General features: G+C 43.4%; 1 protein-coding gene across 2 annotated transcripts; it reads right to left on the bottom strand.

The window, feature by feature from the left end:
• Positions 1-203: 203 nt before the first annotated feature.
• SMAD7 (SMAD family member 7) lies at positions 204-22,444 on the bottom strand. 2 transcript variants are annotated; one of them, XM_072133135.1, is made up of 4 exons: positions 21,575-22,444; positions 19,510-19,563; positions 16,211-16,285; positions 204-3,154 (listed from the first exon to the last, which is right to left on the bottom strand). In XM_072133135.1, the coding sequence occupies exons 1-4, from the start codon at positions 22,050-22,052 to the stop codon at positions 2,616-2,618; spliced, it is 1,146 nt and encodes a 381-aa protein (XP_071989236.1). In that variant the 5' UTR covers positions 22,053-22,444; the 3' UTR covers positions 204-2,615. The 2 variants fall into 2 exon arrangements, with proteins under 2 accessions (XP_071989236.1, XP_071989239.1); XM_072133138.1 differs by lacking the exons at positions 19,510-19,563; positions 21,575-22,444 and adding an exon at positions 19,374-19,506.
• Between the last annotated feature and the right edge of the window lie 2,759 nt (positions 22,445-25,203).

The following is a 25,203-nucleotide window of genomic DNA, read 5'->3' on the forward strand; positions in this document are numbered from 1 at the left end:
ATATTAAGCAAAGTGCATCTTTTTAATTTTTTCTCGTTTATACACATTGCACAATACATAAATAATGATGCTTATAAAACGTCTTTATATTTACAAGTAATAATATATTTATATATAACATAAAATACATTTTCTTTAATAAATCTCAAGGGGGGGTGGGTTTTTTCCTTTTTTTTTTCCTTTTTGTCTTTTTTGAAGGAATCCGGGTTTTTCGGTTGCTTTTTTGTCCATGTTTTTTTTTTCTTTTTTTTTTTTTTCCCATAGCACTACATTGCTTTTAAGATCCAAAGAGTGCCCACTACTTGTTCATTTAAACTTCGGGATTTTTAGAAAAATAGCTTATGTTAAATCGTGCTCATTGAGCCATAATAACTAATGACAACGCATCATACGTCACGTACGACACATAGAAGAAATGAACGTCCTCTGTGCATAACTTGTACCATAGAAGGAGGAAAATATAGAGAGCAAATACTGTACGATACAGAAATCTATTCTGTAGAAAACCCAACGTATGCGCTGGGGGGGCGGAGCAGACAGGAGCACCGCCCACATTCAGGCCGCCATATTGTGGGCACCATCAGTTCACCAGAAACGGGAGATGTTACTGCCGCGTCCATGGTACAAAGATAGGCCTCGGTCTAACAACTTTCTGCATAGGCCACAATATGGTTCACTGTGTTAGGGAGGCCTAAGTGTCAATAGATTGTGCAGCGACTTGTAGCGCCAAATATTTAGCGTGATCAGGGTGACCTAGCGGCCATCTTGGTTTGCTGGACTATTAAGAAACTGTCTAAAAAGGAGAACTGTATATTGCTAATGGCAACCAATCGCAGCGCAGCTTTCAATTCACAGACAGGTTTAGGAAAATGAAAGCTGTGCTGTAATTGGTTGCTTTTTCTGTGACATTAGCAGACATGATCAATCAATCCTTAGAGCCGATTAGTAAAAAGGCTTCTTGATATTAGTAGATATTAGTCATACAGCCTTAATATGGTATCCACACGGTCCCATATTGTACCTCCGTAGGCCTCAGATTTAATGTTGAGCCAAGCTATAGTGTTGCCCATCGCAACCAATCACAGCAAAGCTTACATTTCAAATTCTGTTCTTGAAAAATGAAAGCTGTGATGCGATTGGTTGATGGGCAACAAAACAGTTTTTCCTTTTAAACAGCTGTGTTTAAATGAATCCCAAGATTCTATAGAATCACAGAATCTGTGAGTTTGCTTACAGTCTCAAAAGTTTGGGTCAGGGCGCTGATTAGAAAAACACAGGCGTTTTCCCCCACCAAAAAAGCAGCACATCCATCCCCAGGTTGTGTGTGGCACCACGACTCATAGAGCTGAGGTGCAATACCACACACAACCTATATAAATCTGTGGCGCTGTTCCCGGGGAGAAAACAAAAAAAAAGACTAAAGCCGCCATGTTTTACTAATGTAGCCAACCCAAGTTTGACGTTACAACGTTGCACATGCCATCCACTTCCTATTCCCCAAATTATAAATTAAATTATTGACCATTGCGACCCTTTCAGCTCAAAAAAAGGATCCAAATCTTCTGTATAGAAACGGTTTTGATATACATATATGCGAAAGATGAAGGTGATAAATATGGATTTAGAAGAGAAAGCAGCAGCTATGTCCTGCATCGGCTTATTTAAAACAACAAACCTAATGCGCTGCTAAAAAAAAAAAAAAAAAAAAGGAAAAAATTTTAAAGTGTTCATGACGTCATCCCGGTGGGGGGGAGGAGGGGGTTGTCGGTAGGTTGGCAGTTTTTGGTTTGGTCTTTATCAAAATAAAGCATATAGTCACTGCACTCCAGACTCAAGCACATATCGTACTCTTCGAGCTGAACATCTGCAATCAGCAAGGTTACATCAACCGAGTGCCCGATCACGAATGAAAGGGGAGCGTCCTTCATTGTGAAGGGTCCACAGGTAGAACCCCCAACGCAGGCCCTTGGCAGCTCCCACCTGGATGATACATTGACCTGGCTCAAACCTGTGGAGCCATGTCTTGACTTGGAAGCCACCAAGAGCCCGAGTTACGAATTCCAAGAGCAATTCACTGTGGGTCGGATCATCCAAAAAGTTGGAAAAAAAAGTGGTGGATCTCCAGTGGCCATAAATATACATTCAGCCTGCTCTGCAAGCTGTTTTGGAGAGTCCCGGAATTGCTCACCACACGTTACGGCTGTTCGCCTTTCTGTACCCAGACATCAGGAAGAAGATTATCAATGTTGGGCAGGAGGGGGTCCACTTTACATAAAAAATAAATACTGATTTTTTTCTTCCCCCCTCCGCCTTGCATTCATATAATATGTTGTCATGAGAGGATCGGGATAATATATATAGGAGGGAGTTCTCATCCATCACTCCCCCTTCCCCAAGTTTTCTCTACAAACATCATTCACACTAGTAAGAAAATATTTAAAGAACTCCCCTCCCCATTCCCAAAAAAAAAAAAAAAAATTCTCTCGACATAAGCTATTTCTCAAAACAAAAAAAAAAACATGAAAAACAAACATTCTGCACAAAGAAGCAAGCACTCGGAAGGAAATATTAGCAGCACGTAGTCAAAAGAGTCCTAAAGTCCACTCGATTCCAAGTCATCGGTTATTAAATATCACCTCCAACCAGCAGGGGCAGCTGCTGATGAACTGTCTCGTGTAGCACTGTCCCCAACCTTTCACGAAGCTTATCTGTACAGTAAAGCCAGTCCACGGCTGTTGCATGAACTCGTGGTCGTTCGGCCTTTGCAAACTGTAAGCCTTCTCATAGTCAAAAGCTTTGATGGAGAATCCGGGGAACACTTTATGGACCAGCAACGTCCTAGAGTCAGGGTTGTCCAGTGTGGCCGACTTGATGAAGATGGGATAACTGCTGCGATTATAAACCCAAACGCCATCCACCTCCTTGGTCAGCTGGATCCCATATCCAATCTTGCTGCGTACTTTTTGCACCAGCTGACTTTTGTTGTCCGAGTTTAGTTGTCCGATACAGAAGCCGTTCCCTTGAGGTAGATCATAGAAGATATCCAGGGAAGGTTCTTGGACAGAATATAATCGACCCACCCGTGTCTTTTCTTCCCAGTATGCAACCACGCACCAATGGGACGGGTCCCCAGATTCCTGGAGAAGTTGGGAATCTGTGAAGAAACAGAAAAAAAAAATTTTGGACATTAGAACGAGATCTGGAATGCAAAACAAAAATTCTAAAAAATTTTGCCAACCTCCTTTACACACTACAAGGGTACAATAAGGGGTCATTGTACTTTGACTAAACAGGATAATGTTACAGAGAATACATTTACAAATTTTTCTAACTTTTTTCAAAAACTCTAATATTTTTAGTATGATTAACTATTAACTCCCAAACTTTACATTCTTGGAACCTGGGCCTAGCTAATAAAAATGGTTTGTGTTCAGCTACACGTGTAACCCAGCTCATTAAAAATTGAGGTTTTTGCGGTGTACAGGGTGGGGACCGGAAATTGTGCACTGAAGCATTAATTGTACTAAAAAAAAAAAAAAAAAAAAAATGAACTTTAAAAAAACTATCACACACCGTGACTTACAAAGGGAGTTTAGTCATCTCCATTCACTGCCACCCACACAAAAACTACTACAGCACAAAAGGACAAGGAGTACAAAAATAAAATATACAAAGATTCAAAAAATAAAAAATGTAAAATTTTTATAAAATTTCAGTTTAAAATATTTAATTTCAATACTACCGAATAAAAAATGCACTGAAGGCAGTTTAGAATTTTTTTTTTTTCTCAAAGCTCTTGGACAAAGCACTGATGATATCTAGAAGGGGGGAGGGGGAGTGCTGTATAGGGGATGGAGGTTTCGAAAAATTCCATATCAAATAAGCAGAAGGAATTCAGACAAGCTTAGGTGTGTGTGTGTACTCGGCTGCCTCTGGATCCCCCCCTTCATTGTGCCTCACAATACTTTCCTCAAATATCTCTATCCGATTGAAACCTGGCACCAAAAAAGGCAGCTAGCAAGAAAAAAAAAAAAAAGGAGGAGGAGGAGGGAGGGATGGATGTAGGGAGGGGGCTTGGAAACCTATCATATTACCTTTCACCTAACCTTTCGAAACTACAGAGCTTTCTTACAGAAACTCAGAGGGGAAAAGAAGAATTTATAAAAAGCTAAAAGTTACAAATAGTCAAAACACAATACAACAAAAACAAACACGACACAAGCCGTAAAAAAAAAAAACAAAACGCTGGAGGAAGCTTGGAGAAGAACCAGAAGCTAAAAAGGGGGCAAAGTTTAAAGTTTTGAGAACTTAATGTGTAGGCAAAAAGTGTTCTAAAAGACACAAAAACAACAATTCCAAAACACACACACAAAAAACAAAGGCAAAAATTCATAAAAAGCCATAAAAAAAAAAAAAAAGGAAATTTCGGTAAATGGAAGGAGGGCTGTAGCCACCCCCGTTGCGTGAAAGAAAATCCTTAAGACTGCATTTTTTTCCCCTTTCATCTCGAGGGCCCTGCCAGTACACCCTGCAATTTTCAGACAGACGTCAGTAAAGGAGAGGAGTTTTCAGATTATTGTAATTGCCGAGCCCAAATAAAATTGCAGGCTTGGTGAGTGTAACCTAGTCTCCTGTTAACCTTTTCCTGGCTGGGGCTCTAGACGGCTTCTTTGTGCCCTCTTGCTGGGGTTGTGGGAATTACAAAAAGCAGGGGGAAAAAAAAAAAAAGTTACAATTTAAGAGAAGTTAGTCCCTTTAATCCTACAACCCCCACAAGGTTTTATCTACCCTGAATACCTCAGCCCCTGCAGAACACCTTCAAAGAGCGGGGTTGTTATTTACACATCTATTGTCTGCCGGGCCAACATGCCCAGGGTCACATTTTTTTTTCCAGCAGGGGCAGCAGACGCCCCCTGTCGTCTAGACTAGCTGCCTGCTGCAACCACCCAGTGCAACAAACTACCCCCCCCACACTCCAACCCCACTGCATTTAATAAACTGCCCCCCACTCCATTCACAAAACACTAGACCAATAATAATAAAAAATAATAATTTTTAAAAAAATTATTTTCAAAATCTTTCTTACATAAACCAGGAAAAATACTAGTGTGAATTACTACGAGTAATTTAAAAAAAAAAAAGTTAAGGATCAACTTTAAAAAAAAAAAAAAAAAAAAAAAAAAATTGTTGTAAATTCTTCATTTTTATTTATTTTTTCATCCTTTCTCTACACCCCAACATGAAAGGAGCCCTTCCAGGAAAGGAGGGGGGTGTGGTGGCGGTGGGGAGCTGAGACTAGTCTGTGTGTGTTTGTGTATGCATTAGTGAATACCACATAACAAGCTGCTCATTGCCACATACAAAGGCTTATTTAATTGGCAGCGTGCAGAAAACGAGCTACCCCTGGCTGACGATGAACGGCCCCAGTTATAGGAACACAGGGCGCAGTTTATGAATGAATTTTTTTTACCAGCTTCTTCAATGACATCGAGTTCCAAGGACAATTTTTTTTTTTTTTTTTAAATGCAGGTAAATTGCCAAACTTTTTAATGGTTCGAAGCCAAGGTACACTATAAATATGTCGACTCGGTTCCGCTTTAAGGGACAGCGCTGTTGACTTGATGTCTAGTCATTCAGACACATAACAATGCCTTTACTGTAGCCTTCTTATAGGAGCTTAGGCTTGGAAATTATACCTGCTGATCAGGTCTTTATATGGGGGTGAGTAATGTGAGGATTGCTGAATAGCTCCCCCACCAGGCAGGACCAGGAGTTATTATTTTAGTATTTTTTGTAAAAGGTCAGCCTAACAAGGTCACGGTTACCTGTAACAAGCTTTGATGCAGACATTTTCCACAACCATTCATAGGCATGGGATGGATTTTTTTGTAGTTCTTGTATATGCTACAGCTAAAATTTGAGATTGTGAGGCTTGAGGCCCAGAGAAGCCTCAGTGAAGGAGTGATAGAGAACTCCTAAATTATATAGTGTGAGAGAGAGAGATAGATAGATATATATCTATATACACACACACACATATATATATAATATTGTCTGCAGAGTCTTTAAGATAGACAAAAGGCCATTAAAATAAAAAATAAAATAAAATAAAAAATAAAAGTATTGAAAAAAAAAAAATTGGGGTCTGCCCAACTTCTGGTGGTAACAAAGACAACATGTGATTTTTGTCTGCCAGTGTCCCAGGACTGCGTCTCATCAGCCATGCAAATTATAGAGTATTTTATTTTTTTTTTTTTTTGTAGGCTGAAGTTGAGAGCCTCTTAGCAGCAAAATGCCTTGGAGGAAGGGTGGGATCTATTAGGAAGCCAAAACCCATCCACATTGTATTTACAGTATGTGTGCGAGATGCAGAGTGGTTTTAACTATTTCAATGCCAGGACTGACCTCATTCTCCTTTTTGAAAAAAAAAATGAATTTTTTTTGTGTCAACCATTTATCTATTATACATTTACAGTGAAAGGTGACTATATTAAGCACCGCAACATCACAAAAAAATACATTGATAACTGGGGTTGCGTCTAGACGACCCAAAACTGGCTAAACCACCAAGTCACAGTATCTCCAAGATACAAGATGCTCAGTCATCATCAGGCTTCAGATAACACAAAAGTCCTCTGCTTGTATAACAGCCATTGGGACCGACCATAGACAAAGGCTTGATGACTTATGCAAAACGCCACAAGGCCGATACAATGGTTACGAACACACATGAGAAGACGACAAAAGAAAAAACAAGCCTAAGAAAAGAAACCAAGAAATCCCCATGACCAAGACTGTCAAAGACAGTCAAAAGAACAAAAAAAACCAAAAACACTAAAATAAAAACACTTCAAGAGGCTACACACAATGAAACAGCATGCCATTGGCCACTCTGCTCATGTGACCACCTATAATAGAACCAAGATGGCTCCCAAACGAGGCCTTCTCTATCAAGATCAGAATTTGGTGAAGAAAACACAGAATTTGGAGCTTTCCCCTCCTACATCTTGTTTTATTGTACGGCTCAGCCTGTGGTCAAAATACTTATACAGAAGAGAGACGGTGCCGAAACCTAAAGAGTCAGGAAAAATGTATATTATCAAGTGAATGCGGTTACTTGTTTGGAGACAATTTCAGTCTATAAAACAACCTCAAAAGTATAAATTGTCTGCAGAAGGCAAAAAAATAATAACCTCAGAGTCAGGAAACTCTTAACACAAGACGGAGACATCTTTTATTAAGTCTGGGACCAAAATAGGGGATTTTCTATTTTGTTTTTACAAAAATTTGCTACAATTGTTCCAAATTACAGTACAAATTTTTTGGCCTTGTTCACCTCTTTCATATTCCGTGGTATAGACCGCGGAACATAATTTTTTCCCAGGCCACAAATACATTTTGTAGCATTATGACAGGGTAATAATAATCTTTATATAGTGCGGCGCTTTAAAAATCATGGGGTGCAAAGATGACCCCACAACGGCCCAACCCAATAATGACCAGTGTCGGACTGGCCCACCAGAGTACCCAAGGATCCTCCGGTGGGCCCTGGCTCAACCCAATACTGAACCCTAGAGGTCCATCAGAAAACACCACAATTTGGAGGCTGCTAGAGTATATTTCTGGAGATATAGAGATTGGGCCCCCAAATTGGTTTTTCTTAGGCCCACCAGAAAAAAATCAGTCTGCCACTGCATTAGTCTATAGCAGGAATGTAAGTATCTAACCATCGGTTTCATAAATTGGAAAAATGTTACAATTTAAAAAAAAAAAATTGCAAATATTTTTATGGATTCTAGAATTTTTTTGCATTTTTCCCCACGTATGCAGCAAGATTTATTAGATTTAGCTCTTTAATTTATAGCAAAGGCTAAACAAAAAATTATTTTCTCATACTTTTTGACTCGAGTCGTCTAGACTTTGCAGGAGAGAATATTTTTGCATTCCATTCAATAAATTCCACTTCCAGATCTGATAAAAGGTGGGGGGGTGGAAGGGTTTCCTCCTCCCCCTCGGACAACCATTCCCTATTTATCCTGTGCAGTACCAAGCTGTCACACAACTACTTAGCTGGGGGGAGAAAAAAAAATCCTTTACCACCAGCCAGGTTGGAGACAGTGTGCAGACTAAAAAAGTTAATCATTACTTGTGTCTGCCTTCATAATCTAATCAAGTCCCCTCAGCACATGGGAGGCTCACATCCACAGGCAGGAGAATGGCAGCTGCCATAGACTCTGTCTGGAGACCGTAACAAAGGCTAGAAAAATTTTTTAAAAAAAATAGATTTTTTTTTAAATTTTTTAAATTCAACAACTTTGGAATCCTGTTAAACACTGTATTTTCGCCCCCTGTTCCGGGTACTACTACACACATGGTGAGCGGAGGATGGGGTAGAGGTATGACCTTCCAGATTATAATCTTACTATCCAGGAGACAGGACAAGCCAGATCAGAGTCGCACTGTAAGAGCCAGACGAATGTCTAACCACCACAGACGTCAGCGGCGGAGGTTAAAATGTAACTAGCCGACTGGTTTAATGCTCTCCTGCACCCTCCTGTCTACTACATTAATATAACCCAGACAGGTTTTTATTAACAAGGCCTGCCGGCTGGGATGAGACTTTTTATTATACCACAATCATTTATTCGGGTCACATGCTGTCTCAGCAGAGTTTACAAGGCAGTCTACCTACTACAGGTACATGTCACACGCGGAGCCGCTCCAGACAGTCCGTCAACTTTGACCGGCACAAGGAAATAACGTGTAAAGATAGGAAAGTAATGGAACTTGTACTCTATAAACAACCACATAACAAAAATATCAAAAAAAATAAATAAATAAATATAATATAGTAATGGCTCCATTTAGGTATTAAAGGGATGTTCCATAATTGAAATAATCAAATATTCGTCAATTTGCAGCAGAGCAGACAGGCCAGCAGCAATGTGCCGGAGTCCATTATGACACAGGACTAAATCCAGGCCTCATAATCTCCTTTCTGTAAGGTTACTAGGTTATAGCGGCCTATTATCCCGCAAGCACGTGTTCCCGGGATGAACGCTATTATCTCATCAATACTCTATCAAGGCTACCTAGGCCTCTGCTGGCGGGGCGCGCTTGTGTGCCAGACAAGAAAAGACCCCATAATGGCTGAAAACAGCCCGGATTGTGCTTTTGTTCAGTAATGAATAAATGTCCTGCGGTGAGGCCCGAATTTCGAGGAGAACTCATTATATCTATCAAAACGTAAACACCAATCCAAAACTGTAATAGCGAGGAAAAAGAGAAGGCAGCCATTTTGAGGTTGAATCAGTAACCCTGGACCCATGGCGGTGGCTTTAGGACTATTGTTACAAAAGCCCATAAGGGAAATAAATGAGCTTAGACAAAGACATTAGAATGAAAGCGGAAAAAAAAAAGTTCTGCCTAAACACTTGAAACTGTTTGCAGAGGGAGTTGAAAAGGGTGAAGGCAAAAAATTAAAAAAGGAGAAAAAAAAAAAAAAAAGAGAATTTTTTTTTCATTTTTATAAGTTAAACCCAAGATAATGACGCTGGGTGGGGACCCGTGTGAGACTACAGCCGCCAAAACCAAAAATTAGCCGACAGCCAACAACCTTCTTGGCCTCAAAACTTTGGGGGAAGGAAACTTAAAAAAAAAAATAAAATAATGAAGATTTCAGTAAATGGCACAAGATTAAAGGCAAAAAAAAAATATATATATATAAATAAATAAACACCAAAAATAAAAAAGATGACTGGAGACTCTGTAAATGTGTAGAAAAAGGGGGAAAAAAAAGTTATTTTTAATAACTTTTACAAAGTGAATAAAAAGCCCTTTTTAAACTCCCTTTCTTAAGACCGGTTTTTGGCAGGGCTCTCACATGAGGAATGATGCAGCTTCCTCCCTTCTCTTAATATTTCCTGTTAACCAGTAAGGTGAAAACTATTATGGGGCCATGAAATGAGTCACTAAAAATATTTGGAACAAAAAAAAAAAAAAAAAAAAAAAAAAAAAAAAAAAAAAAGAAGAAGAAGGGAATGATTTACAAAACAAAAAAAAAAAAAGATTTAGATGCCCCTGAACCCAAGAACTATACGCCCTCAACTAAAAGTTCCTAGAATGCCAAGTTTCACCATTGTAGGGGATCCACCCAAGTCCCGGATGGGTCCACATGGGCCCCCCCCAAATCAGGACCTGAATATAGGAGCTCTTGATGTAGAGAAGTCATCTATGCCCCCAGTGTGAATGTCCGCCTAAGTTTTATTTGTGTGTCACGACTAAATTGAGGCTGCGGATAAGAAGCCCAAATCTTTGGAGCTGAAAATAAACTGCAAGGAAGCTGCTCGGTGACAGTAGGCAGTCAGCCAGACTGCTGTGTGGGTTATTTAATCCTGCTTAAGAAAGATGGTTGTGTTGGCAGTGACCTCGGCGTGGCCTGTTACAGTACTCTCCTAGACAGCTCATTCTCAGGTCATCAAGAGACGGCACCAGGAGGAATTCAATGTTCATCTTACTAAACTGTGCAGTCACGTAGCTGATAATGTGGGCAGCAGACTGATAGCGTGGAGCGCGAGAGTACATTAAGAGCCATGACGCCCAGACAGCTATGCCCCCCCTCCTCATACAGTGGCACCGCACATTCCCGGCATGTTAAGAATGACAAAAAAGGGACTGCAGCAAACTGACAAAACCAAAAAAAAAAAAATTAAAATAAATAAATCTCCCCCCCAAAAAAAGCCAATTTTTTTTTTTTTTTTTATAAAGTTGCAGCAAAGCCCACCCTAGCTGCCTGGCGTAGCCCCTTCCAGGAAAAAAAAAAACCAAGGCAAGAAGGCCAAAAGCTATAGAGGGCCATTGCCAAGACCCAGTTTCCCTCCTCTTCACCGGCCTGGCCTCTGGCAGGGGACGGTCAGATGGTTTGTACTTTACAGCAATACACCCAGCCTGGCAGGCGGCCTAGTCTCATCCAAAGCCTTTACTCTGTCGTCTTGCTATTAACCCCCGATGATAACCTCACTTTGTAGGGGCCCAATCCGTTTTGCTTTTTTTTTTAAATTTTTTTTTTCATTCTCCGCTCACGCAGTTCACATAATCCTCTAGTAACATGTTTTTCTACTGCCAAAGAAATTACAAGAAGAAGATCATATTTCCAGTCTCTCCCTTTTTCTTCTTTAAAAAAAAAGAGAAAGAAAAGAGAGCGAGAGAAAGAGAGAGACTAGAGATTCAGCGGTCAAAAGCTTAACAATCAGTACTGAGACTAGACATTGATCCGAAGGCTTAAAACAAACCAATGTGTCGTCAAGGAAAGTATAGGAGACAGAACTGGAACACTGGTTCATAGCAACCAATCAGAGCCCAGCTTTTATTTCTGAAACCATCCTTGAAAAATAAGAGCTATGTTGCGATTGGTTGCCTTGGTCTAGGCCTCTCTCTGCTTTGTAAACAACCAATATGGCCGCCGATATGATAAAAGAAACTCAGCTTACAGTGAAATAAAATAAATTAACCCAAATTTGACTTTTTTCCAGTGTCTGGGAAAGTCGAGAAGACACCAATATTAATGCCCAAATGTTGTAGTATATTCTATCAGAGAAGCTTTTGACACAAATATGTTCATACAGTTTGGCCCCGAAGTTGAATTAGGCCTGTGCGCAGACATTATTAGTATAAAAAAAAAAGACATTTTTAGTTCATTATTAACAAGTATGAGTGTAAGAGGCGATGGTCGGTCTATTGAGAATGAGACGCTGCTCCGCAACATGAAGAGTTACCAGAAGGATCAAAGGCACAGACAAACATTCCAGGCTTGTTTGCTATGTCATAATGAAGCTTAAGGCACATAGGCGCAAGGACGTTTGTAGTAGGGATGAACCAGAACACTTAAAAGACGGGAGAGCGCTCCTTCCACAGGAGATGGACTTATAAAGCATTTAATACACAGGTAGCAGAGTCAAACTGATCACTACAACACTTGAGCGCAACACAAAACTACAGTCTGCCATAAACCAAAAATTTTAAACACAGAAAACAGAACTAAAAAGTCAAATTTGCCTCTCATGCCACTAACACACTCGACTCTGCTACATCTGTCATTTCAAAGTAAGGAAGCTTCATAAAACTAAGCTCTACATTGTTTTTTTGAGGCAAGGACAGGAGAAAATTGGCAATTACCATTGTCTTGTACACCATAGACCAGCTAAGCCATGTTTGGCAGTGCCCAAACATTTTGGGGTACACAACAAAACTCCAAAATGTATAGACATGCAGAGTACCCATGACTCAAAGTCACCTTGAGAAGTGATATATTATAGAGTGGGCAAAGGGCGCCATGACATGAAGCACTTTGGTCCATACTGGAACAAAAGCTATGGCATTAATATTTAGGCTACTACATAGCGGTTTTATTATAGCCTCCTGACCCCAGTTATGCTTTTATAAACTATTACTTTTTCCATCAGTATTATTAATTCACAAGGCAATAGTATAATGTGAGTAGTATATGGCGGTATTATTTATCTCATCATTACAGTACAATAAAATTAAAATACATCACAGAGACCCCATTAGCCAAGTTGCCTTTACAGAACTTGATCTGACTGGTAGAAAAAAACTGCACAAAAGTTATGAAAAAACTAAATATTAAACAATGGGAATGAGTGGGGCAGTTCGTCCCCATATGAAAATTTCCGAAAGGCGAGATGATAACTGAACAAAAGTTTGTCTTCTGTTACCATAGGGAATGCTGTGTGCCGCCTCTGATAAGAGACAAACCACAGGAGGGGTCATTAAGTAAAGATTGCCCACGAAAGTCGTTTCTGTGCCAAGATGAGATTCTTTTAAGAAAAAAAGCAAGAAAAGGAGGAGGAAAAAAGGGGGGGTTTATATACAACATGAAAGGGCAGCACGAGTGAATTAAAGGTCACCTCTGTGCTTTGCAGGAGGAACCAGCTCTTTTGTGAGAGGCCCGCCAGGGATTAGGTTTTTAGCATTTACATTTTTTCTTGCTTTGCCAAAGGAATCAAATCTCTGGCTCCAGTCTCCCAAGTCCCGACCTTCATCCCACCCCCCTGAACTGTGCCCCATTCATTAAGCCAGCTAACTGCAGCGAGGCCCAAGGCAAAAAAGCAGGGGAAAGAAAAAAAAAAAATCTGCTTTTACAGAGAGCGAGGCTCATTGGTTGTATCCTGAGAGCCAGAAATGTTCTGTACTCAGGGACGATTGCACAACAAAGAGAGGAAGGGGCTTCTCTGGATCCCACCTTGGATTAGACTTTGTAGCTTTTGCATCAGTTCTGGGTTCACTTTTGGCTCGAGCCCAAAAAACTGAAAAGTTTGAGTCCATTACAAAACTTTCAGAAGACGAGACCGCCGCAAAGTTTTTATCAGGCCCCATTATTCCATATTGACAGTAGAAACAAAAGGTCACATAAAATTACTGGACTTCTTAAAAGTAAAAAGAGCAATTATTACAATTGCCTCAACCCGGCAATTGCTTATTAGCAACTGCTCCATGTAAACAGGCCTAAACCAAACAGCCCATACAATGACAGGGAGCGGAGCAGCGGAGGTCACCCAGGTTATTGTAACAATGTCCCAGCCTTACACCATCAGACTATGTGACACTTGTGAAAATTGACACATTGTAGCCACAATGTAACAAGTCACATCAAGGCAACACATAAAGAAGAGAAGGGAAGAGAAGACAGATTTGCAATCCCCCCACCCCTCCCTCATATTCTCTCTCTCTTGCAGAATTCTCCTTCTCTTGGGGTTCAACATTAAAGCAGAAGGCAAGCACGCAGAATAGGGCCGCTTGTAAATCAGAGCTAATGCAAAACAAATGCTGTTTCATGTGGTGGTGCTGGGCTTTTTCATGGCTTGCGTAGTCAAGCTCCTTCCTTCCATGAATCAACACTTATCAGAACCTCATTACAAGAGCAGGCTTAAGTTACACACCAACTTTTTTTTTTTTTTTTTTAAGAGGGTGGTGGTTGTGTTTGGGTTAGGGGGTAGTCAGAATATTACAGACAATTAAAGTACTTTGAGAGCCACCAAGATGATTTCACGTTCCACCCTTGATATTAGAAATCCTACAGAACCCATCACGGAAAATGTAACAAAATGTTACAACAGAGGATGCAATAAAACAGCGCCCCTGGTGGTCAGGACTAGAAGTGTAAAATAAACAGTCATTGCATGTGACTCTGGTATGAAGTATTGCATTAACTCTGTAATCTCTTAAGTAGGAAATAAACTATACAAAGTTTCTACAAAAAAAAAGAGATACAAAAACATTTGCACAAGACCTTAACTGACCATGTCAAGGCGTTACACAACAGCACAGTTAGTCACCAATTCGGAGGCTTTGTAAGAGTTTCTCAAGCTACACCCATAAAATCCATCCACAACTTTAAATTCCTCCTTAAACCCTTTGTTGGCTTCAGAGACTCCCCACACACCAACCACAGGAGAGGGAGCAACACAAAAATAAAGAGGAAGGGGGGAGCGGGGGAACCATGAAATGAAACACTGAAAGCTTCAGGTTAAACTGCATTAGTGCCCCCACCTCCCCCTTAAGGGGGTCTTCATAGACAGGCAGTAATTTCCTCTATCCCTAGCCTTCCCCAGTAGACTAGACTGTGCAGATTCTATCACTGATACGGAGCTTTCTACTGCAGCCAGAGTTTATTTAATGTGAGATGAAAGACATCCAGCGGTGGCTCTACATTCATCACAAACCATCTGATAAGCGGCAGGATGAGGAATGTGAAATGCCTCTCCATATTGACTCCCCATGGCGGCTATAGGGGTAGGAGTAATCCAGTTAGAACTACAATGGGGGTAAAAAGTTTCAATACAAAGTTCAATAGACTGGTATATTCTGCAGTGGTCTAGAGCAGTGTTCCCCAACCACCGGTTTGCAGCCCAAGACCGGGTGAAGGAGCACCTGGTTCTGGGCCACAACCGATTTCTGTAAAAACAAACAAACGAAAAATAAAAACAAATACTGACCTACCCCGTTCCCCTGCAGCAGTCTTCTCTTTATTCACTTCTTTTCCATGTTAATTCGCTGCTCTATTGCCAGCGCACGTGATGATGTCATCACATTGTGTCTCCTGACAATAGAGCCATGCACTGATGCGGAAGAGAAGTAAAGGAAGAGAAGACCGCTGCGGGGGAATGAAGAAGGGGAGTATTGGATTTGTTTATTTGACAGAGTTTGGCTGGAAAAGGGGACTTTGGAAGGAGAGACTGGGGGCAGCTAATGGGGACACGGGAGAGGGCATGATGCAGGAAAGGGGACAATATAATCTGGGCACACAGGAAGTTATGGTGGGGCATGCAAACATACATTTTTGCCTATGAAACTATGACACCAGACCGCATCCCCTCGCCCACCGGTCCCTGGAGAAAATTTATGTTTACAGTCTCTTCCCCGTGCAAAAAAAAAAAAGGGGGCTGGGGACCACCGGTCTAGAGGATCCCATATAGGGCAACACATTAGATAAGAAACTACCAGACAAACTTTTCCATTTTGTTTCCATCATCTTTATCACTATGGCGGCAATTTGCAAAAACATTGCAACCATTCGACATACTACAAATCCCAGCATTCCCTGCCAGGCACAGGCAGCGTACAGATAGCGAGTCATGGCGGAAGCAACTACCCATAATGCACAGCAGTCTGATTACTACCATATAAAACCATAGAAGTTTTTCCCCCCACTCCCTGTGATATTAACAAGGGTTTATACTGATATGACATCTGGAACTGAAAATATATAGACTGCTGGGGCCTCTTGGCAAAATTCTTAATGAAGACTTGAGAAGAATTTACTGGCAATTTCTGTTTTTGATTTTTTTTCATTCCCCCGTTTATACATGAGGGTCTGCTCACATAACAGCCCAATTAAGAACAGCCTGGTCCAGCTTTAATGACCTCCCTTTCTACAGCAGAATGAAATGTTTGCCTAGTAAACGTGCAAGCCCATCGTTACTGTACCCACAAAATCTCATTTACTGGGCGCAGCGAGGGGCCGCTGCTTCTACGTAGACCCAGGCCATAAAACATATGACTATTCATGACTGAAAGTCTACCCAAAAATAAAACCTATTCCGTCTTATACAGAGCAACTATGTATCAATCACACAGATCCATCCATCCATCCTGGAATCACATTGTATCAATGAGAAGACAGATCTCTCACCTGAAAGCCCCTCAGGGGCCAGGTAATTAGTTCCCCCTGTCTCAGTGGAGGAAGGCACACAGTCTGTAGGATCCGCTGGAAGAGAGAGAAAAGCAGAAGGTTAGAAATTCTGTTTTGTTTTAGATAAAATAGATATATAGAATATTGGCATGAAATCCTAAGGGTAGCACTACAACCCCCAGCAGGGCCTATAGTTCTAAGTAATAGCTGGCTGGGCCCGTGAGGTTTATAGATCTAGAATAAGTTGCTAGATATTAAATATGCATCAAATAAGTCTTCTATATACAAGCAGAGATGGTCAATAGATCATAGACAAAACAGACAATATACAGAAATGTAAAAATCGGAGAATTCCTCTTTTCTTAAAACATGAAACAGAGCAGCGTTTAATGAAACCTAGCATGGAGGGAAAATGGAAAGCAGATGTGCATCTCCCCTGCAATGTCTTCCCAGCATTAATGAGATCTGATACTGCGCTAAAAGAAAGACCAGCAGCGAGGAGGGGGTACACGCTAGATGTATGGGGTGTGGACAGATCCATAGAACGTTAGAAGAATCGGGAATCTTAATATGAGCAACAAGACAGATACTTTGTTCATGAGATGCTTCTGCAGCCACAATGCTACAAGTTAGCCATGACTGGTGAACACCTTGGTCCCAGGTGCTGGACATGCCGAGATCTGTAGTTCCAAACCAACGTTGGCCGAATGAGGACACACAAGTCCATGAAGTTTAATTGAGGAGAATCAGAAGCCATAACAGGAATATACAGTTTACCAGGATACACTCCATCAAACTTCAAACAATGGAGGAGACAGGAAGTGCAGTCACTTATGAAATTGTCCATCGTTACTTTCTCAGCGGCTTAAGATTTTTTTTTTTACGTAATGTCCTAAAGGAAGTCTTTTTTTTCTTCTTTCCACTCCTTCATTACCAGTTAAACTCCTGTGAGCCATCGTGTACAGTGCGGGGAGGACTCTTAAATGGCACAATTGTGCGCGGTGCCAACATCCAGGCAAACACTTCCAGCCCTGTAGCACACTGTAGCCATATAGAAGGCGCATCGTTCTGAACTCCCACACGAAACGCCGCCCCGGGTTATGCGATTACAGGAACTTGGCCAGGTAACAACACGAGAAAGAAAGAAGGGACATTCTCAGGAAGCTCCAAGGTTGTGCACTTCCACGTGGATGCCCGAGTTGCCATCTCTTCCACAGACACAAAAGCAGCAATCTTTACAATTCCCAAATATGAGAGGCACAAGCTCCAAAGATGGGTACTTTCATATCCTTGGCAATTAGTGTATAGTATAGACCAATGTATAGTGTAGACCAGTATCAATGGTCTCTTGTAATACCTCCATTAGCATCACTTGTCCACAGGGGGCACTGTTCAGGATCCTTGCTTTGCAGCATCAAAAAGTTGCAGAGATGAACTTTGGTCTAATAGACGGTACTGGCCCAGTTGGCTTAATCAGTGTACACAGATAAGCATAGGGATTATTGATCCCATTTCCGGTCACAAAGAGGTATTCACACGGATACATTGTTGCTTGATGTAATACATTAACAGAGAGTGTTCAGAATCCAGGCCCTAAGGGTTCGCTCCGCAGCCATGTCCAGCATAAATCATTCAGATGACATACTGTACAGACAGTTGTCGCTGCACCCAGTCAAGGCTAAAGTAGCTAATGTGACATGATAACTACATTGTACCATCCTCAACCACTAGGGGCATCTCTATGGGGCAACAAGATATATTCACAATTAACTTAGACTAAATGCTAATCACATCCACTGGTCATAACTCCCATAGAACATAGAAGAAAAGAAAAAGGCAATAATGGGTAACATTATGTTATACAGATTGTCATTTAGCGTGAAAGTCTGAACTACAAAGCACTACAACAAGTCCCAATCCAGTACCAGGCGTTGCCCCGGGCTCCAGACTATCACTATTTGGCTTGTGCGTCTATTGTGGTGGATAAATTCCTTTAATGTGGTTTTATCATGAAGAAGGCAAAGCCTTCACTTTCTTCTTGTTAAACCGGTGATGATTTCAGATTGTTCCATTACAAAACGATGTTCCTGCTTCTCACCTAGTAACACCAGATAAACAGAGGGAACACACTGCTCCCAGAGCCCAAAGAAAACTAGGAATTAGCAGAAAAATAAGGATCCTGTCCAAATGCATCCTAATACAAACCAGTTACAAATGGAATGCTAAAAAGCTGGGGGTGAGCCGCAGCCAGGGCATGCTGGGAGTTGTAGTCCGAACCACTGGTAAAAGCTATTGATCTATGAATGTTAATAACTTCCTCACTACTCATCTGTACAACCAATTTGTTGTGAAGGGCCAACACTGGCATCAAACTGGGCAAAAAAAAGACAATCCCAAACAAATATTGGATTAACGTGAAAGATTCCAAAAAAGTATAACTTTCTGGAGCACCAAACATTAACCTACAGTACAATGCAACATAGTTACAAGCTTTATTCTCTGTGTAATCCATGTAAGGATACAACCATCAATAATCAGAACCTTGACCGGATCAATACCCGGAGCCCAGTGTATTTGCACCCTGTCGCCAACTCCATATCTCCAAGCATCCCACAATGTCAGTTTTATTTATCTAGTACAAGGTGAGCAGGATGCCAGCCAGGTTCATGAAGGCGACTCAACAGCGCCGGTGCCAGATGAAAATGGGCTTTTGTCCTGGCGGGCAGCCCATTCATCAAAAGCAACAGGCATGCCAGAGAGGCATTTAACAGGTTCAGTACCAACAATGAGACGTCCAGAAAATGGTAAAAATGCTGTAATTCAATTATATATTTCACTAGTGCTTTACAGATTATGCGTCTATAGACAAAATAAGATATCACATGACAATAACAATATTTATTTTAAAAAAAATTGCATTATTTATGTATAAATATAACTATACATAATAATAATCAAAGGTTACAATGTCTATACAAAATAAACTAAAGTTAAAATAAACAAATAAACAGATCTAAAATACTATAAGAAAATGTTTAAATGAAAAATTTTAAATAAAATGTTAAATAATACATTATGATAAATAAAAAATTAAAATAAATGAATGCCTAGAAAATACAAGTTCCAACTCAGTTCATTAGCACAAAAGTTTTTCCAAACTTACACATCAAGTGCATCCTACCCATAATAAGAGCAGGACATGGAGCTGCTGCCTGGACATAGCATGGAAGCTGTCAGTGAGCACAAGTGACACAAGTCTGAATGAAAGACACAAGAAGTAAAAGCAGAGAGTTACTCACCACAAGGCTTGAGAATCTCCATTGGGTATCTGGAGTAGGGAGGTGGGGGGGACTCTGCAAAAGCATAAAAAAAAAGGGATTGAGAAAATAAAGAAGGAGCCATGAGAAGGAAAAGACTGAGAGGAGATAGAGACTTGTGATAAGAGGGACATTGTGTTTGTGTAAGCTCTGGGGGTTGGAGCTGGGGCAGCAGGCGGTGATTGCCTTGATTCTAGGAGTCTGATAAACAAGAGACCGCCTGGCGCCAGGCTCTGTGCTATCTGCTCCTCTGGCTGTCTGATCAGGGATCTCTAGTACAACTCTGCAAGCCAGCAATGCCTGATAATCCCCAGCTAGTAACACACAGAGGGGAGAGACATTCTCCATGCCTGGTCCTGCTCTAACCCCCCTCCCTCCCCAGGGGGAAGGGGGGCATTTAGGGCTTTTTTTTTTCCTTTTGACAGATTTGGTTGCTCCATGTTGCAACTTCGATGACTTGAGCTTTTTTGCATTCTACAACTGATACAATGTTACAAGTCTACAGCTGCACAACACAAGCACTAAGACACAACATTGTAACATTTCATGCGAAGGGGCAGCAAGACAAGCATTAACCCTCCACATGCCAGTGATATCAGGGTGCACTGGGAGGTTACCTCCACATTCCTGGATGTCTAGGAAGCTTTACACACTGCACCAGCAATAAATACCTTAGGCTCATAAAACCTGGAAGGCAGCGAGTGGGAGTTAGAGAGTTAACACTTGCCTGTAAAGCAGCATTACATTGTGTTATCAGAGCTCATAGACTCAGTGACTCCAAGGGGGGGGGGGTGAGTAAACTCTGCACCCAACATCTGGGGAAGTGTTCACAGGTCTGTCCAACTTCCTATACTGACAGTGCCATCACTGGACACCATTTACCCAGAAGATGCCAACCAGCAATCCACATGAACATCCTAACCCAGACATTTATACTACATTACAGCCATAAATCCCTATCACAGACATTAGGTTAGATTCCAGCACAATCCTCTGAAGATCCAGCAGAGGAGATTTAGAATAAAGCATCTGTTCTAGTCTGCAGGAGTGACAGACATGACATGGAAGGATATTGCATTGTAGGAGCCAGATTAAGAGACATTCAGGGGTGTCACAGGAGAGAACTGGGGTGCAGAATAGGGTAAAGACAACAAAGTGAGACAGAAGGGGTAGGAAGACAGACAGTCAACAAATAGGGCACATTATACACAGACTGAAATTAAATGAGCAGAATTCTGCAATATAAAGTGAAGCTAAATACAGACATTGGGATTAGTATAGAAAAGTAATGTAATACCGGGTTACTTACTATATGATAGACTATACATTACAATATTGGGAAACATAACATGGAAATATCATCATTAATGGCATTTTATATAATGGACTATAGGGCCACATGAAAGAATGGCACAACTTCTAAGGCTGGGGTACACAACATAGGGGGAGCCGTCATGAGATGGGGATGAGATTATACACAGTAGGATGCAAAATACAATAATGAGTGCACAGATAGATTATCATTATGAATGGCATGTTGTTGTTAGGGTCAGTGTATAAAGTAAAACTGGGCTGCAGACTATGAGGAGACATGAAAGGGTGACAGCTTCTAATGCTGGGGGACCTGTCATGAGCTGGAGATCAGACTTTGTAACACGGATTATTATAGGATTGATACATTGCAGATAGAACGAGGAATATAATGTAACCGACTATGGGAACACAAAGTGGGGTAACTGTCATGAGCTGGGCATCAGACCGTATGCAGTGGATGTTATTATATAATTGATACATTGTATCTGGGATGCAGAATATAATGTAACACAGGGATGCAGACTATGGGGTACAAAAAGGGTTCATGAGTTGTGGATGAGACTGGTTTACAATGACAATTTATTGTACTGACATGTTGTAATTGGGTGCAGAGTATAATGTAACACTGGGATATGGGGGGGACATGACAGACTGACAGCTTGCACAATGTGGGGTGCCTGTCATGTGTGTTGTGGGGTGCAGTGAGAGTGGCAGCCCCCCAGGACCCCCATACCTAGCTCGCACAGCCTGCTGAGGTGATGCGGGTTGCAGCACAGCAGCTCCGGGTTGTTCTTGCCATAGGACTCGCAGCAGCTGAGCCTCTTGACCTCGGCCGAGTGCCTGAGGTCCGGCCACCTGAAGAGCTTGCAGAGCAGCAGGGGCAGGGAGAAGGGCTGCTGCCCCAGCCTGGAGTCCAGCTTGGCAGAGGGCAGCAGGAGGCAGGGGCTGCGGGTTCCCCCCTTGGACTCCACCGCCTGCAGCAGTCCCTCCAGCTGCCTCTCCTTCAGCCTCTTGAGCAGGGAGTGAGTGAGCGCCTTCAGTTCAGCCTCGGAGCCCCCCAGCTGCGCCTTGGAGCCCTTGCCCGTCTTGCCCATGCAGCAGCCCCCGGCCCCATGCGCCCTGCTCTCCCCTTCTCCTTCCCCCGTCTCCCCGGGAGTGGCCCGACTCCTCCAGAGTCGTCGGACGAGCACCGATCTTTTGGTCCTGAACATGCGGGACGAGAGCAAGGCTTCCCGGCTAAGAAACGTGCATGACGCCCGCAAATCATGAAGGATCCTGGATCCGAGGCCGGAGGACAGAGACAAGCAGCAGCCCGGGGGGGACTGGGGGTCCGAGCAGAAGCCAAGGCGCTCTGGAACATACGCCAGTCTTATAGGGGGGTAGAGATCCTGCCAAGGAGATCCGTCACAGGGGGCGCACACACCATAGATGCCCGATCAAAGCCACTAGATCCACGGGTGACACAATGTAACGACACCGCTGCTGTATATCCGGGGAGCAGGCAGCGTCCTTCTGCTGTAATCCACAAGAATCCTTGATCCGGCTGCTCAGGAGGAGAGAGGGAAAAAAATGCAGCAGAGACTCGTGTCCTCCTCCTCCTCCTCCTCCTCCTCAGGCTGCGGGGCTGTCCGGGGAGGAGCGGGAGGAGGGACCCAGCAGACACCCAGGAGCCCGCATCCTGCTGCTACTGTCACTGCCAGGGACCCCTCACCTGTCACCCCAGGTATCATCTACTGTGCCCCCTCCTTACCCCCATGTCCGCACCAGTATATGCCCCCAGCGCCCCCTCCTTACCCCCATGTCCTTACCAGTATATGCCCCCAGCACCCCCTACTTACCCCCATGTACCAGTATATGCCCCCAGCACCCCCTCCTTACCCCCATGTCCTTACCAGTATATGCCCCCAGCGCCCCCTCCTTACCCCATGTACCAGTATATGCCCCCAGCACTCCCTCCTTACCCCCATGTACCAGTATATGCCCCCAGCGCCCCCTCCTTACCCCCATGTACCAGTATATGCCCCCAGCACCCACTCCTTACCATCATGTACCAGTATATGCCCCCTGTGCCCTGTACTCCACATGTTCCAGTATATGTCCCCTGTGCCCTGTACTCGGCATGTACCAGTATATGCCCCCTGTGCCACATATTCCGCATGTACCAGTATATGCCCCCTGTGCCCCATAATCCCAATGTACCAGTATATGCCCCCTATGCCCCACATGCACCAGTATATGCCCCTTGTTCCCTCTCCTTACCCTCATGTCCGTACCAGTATCTGCCCCCAGTGCCCCATACCCCCCATGTACCAGTATATGCCCCCTGTGCCACATAATCCCAATGTACCAGTATATGCCCCCTATGCCCCAATTGCACCAGTATATGCCCCTTGTTCCCTCTCCTTACCCTCATGTCCGTACCAGTATCTGCCCCCAGTGCCCCATACCCCCCATGTACCAGTATATGCCCCCTGTGCCACATACTCAACATGTACCAGTATATGCCCCCTGTGCCCCATAATCCCAATGTACCAGTATTTGCCCCCAATGCCCCATACCCCCATGTACCAATATATGCCCCCTGTGTCCCGTACTCCGCATGTTCCAGTATATGCCCCCAATACACTGTACCCCCATATACCAGTATCTGCCCCCAGTGCCCCATACCCCCCATGTACCAGTATCTGCCCCCAGGGCCCCATACCCCCCATGTACCAGTATATGCCCCCTGTGCCACATACTCCGCATGTACCAGTATATGCCCCCTGTGCCCCATAATCCCAATGTACCAGTATTTGCCCCCAATGCCCCATACCCCTATGTACCAATATATGCCCCATGTCCTGTACTCCGCATGTACCAGTATATGCCCCCAATACACTGTACCCCCATATACCAGTATCTGCCCCCATACTCCACATTTAGCAGTATCTGCCCCCAGTGCCAATGTGCACTTACCTTGTGGCCATTATGTTATATGCTGTGGGGTATTTGTTGTGTTTTATTACTTTTGCACTTTTATTACAGTAATTTGGGGGTCACTCTGTGAAGGGACGATACTTTTTCTACCTCTGTCAATAGATTAGGGGTATCCTGAGCTGTCTCTCCCCTGAGCTGTCTCCTCACTGCTGAGTTGTGTGCAGTCTCTGCCTTCCCTCTAATCTGTCTCTCACTCTGGCTGGAGGGGTCTCTGTTCTGTCCCCTTTATTCTTTGGAGATGTTGTTTACACAAACTGTCTGTCTCTGTCCATTCCTCTCTTATGTGTCTGGGGAAGCCGTCTCTCTTCCTCTCTGTCTGGGACAGTCTCTGTCCCCTTGCTGTCTCTCTCTGTCCAGAGCAGTCTCTCCAAAGCAGTCCCTTCCCTCTCCCCTTCTCCAGTGCGCTCTCTTATTCTGTATGCAGTGGTCTCTCCTGAGGAGTCTCTTTCACCTACCCCTTTCCGTGCTGTCTCTCTCTGTCCTGAGCTGTCTCTTCCCTCTCCTGTGCTGTTTCTCTCTCTGTCCTGAGCACTCTCCTGGGCTGTCTATCTCTGCCCTGAGCTGTCTCTCTCCCCCTCCTCTCTCCTGTGCTCCTCTCTGTCCTGAGCCCTCTCTCCTGTGCTGTCTCTGTCTGTCCTGAGCGCTCTCTCCTGCCCTGTCCTGACGCTCTCTCCTGTGCTGTCTCTCTGCCCTGAGCGCTCTCTCCTGTGCTGTCTCTCTCCTGTGCTGTCTCTCTCTGTCCTGAGCGCGCTGTCCTGTGCTGTCTCTCTCTGTCCTGAGCTGTCTCTTCCCTCTCCTTTGCTGTCTTGCTCTGTCCTGAGCTGTCTATTCCCCCTCCTGTGCTCTCTCTCTCTGTCCTGGCGCTCTCTCCTGTGCTCTATCTCTCTCTCCTGTGCTGTCTCTCTCTGTCCTGACGCTCTCTCCTGTGCTGTCTCTCTCTGTCCTGACGCTCTCTCCTGTGCTGTCTCTCTCTGTCCTGACGCTCTCTCCTGTGCTGTCTCTCTCTGTCCTGAGCGCTCTCTGCTGCGCTGTCCTGGCGCTCTCTCCTGTGCTGTCTCTCTCTGTCCTGAGCGCTCTCTCCTGTGCTGTCTCCTGCGCTGTCCTGACGCTCTCTCCTGTGCTGTCTCTCTCTGTCCTGACGCTCTCTCCTGTGCTGTCTCTCTCTGTCCTGAGCGCTCTCTGCTGCGCTGTCCTGGCGCTCTCTCCTGTGCTGTCTCTCTCTGTCCTGAGCGCTCTCTCCTGTGCTGTCTCCTGCGCTGTCCTGACGCTCTCTCCTGTGCAGTCTCTCTCTGTCCTGACGCTCTCTCCTGTGCTGTCTCTCTCTGTCCTGACACTCTCTCCTGTGCTGTCTCTCTCTGTCCTGACGCTCTCTCCTGTGCTGTC

This window comes from Engystomops pustulosus, chromosome 1, assembly GCF_040894005.1.
Source record: "Engystomops pustulosus chromosome 1, aEngPut4.maternal, whole genome shotgun sequence".
NCBI lineage: Eukaryota > Metazoa > Chordata > Amphibia > Anura > Leptodactylidae > Engystomops > Engystomops pustulosus.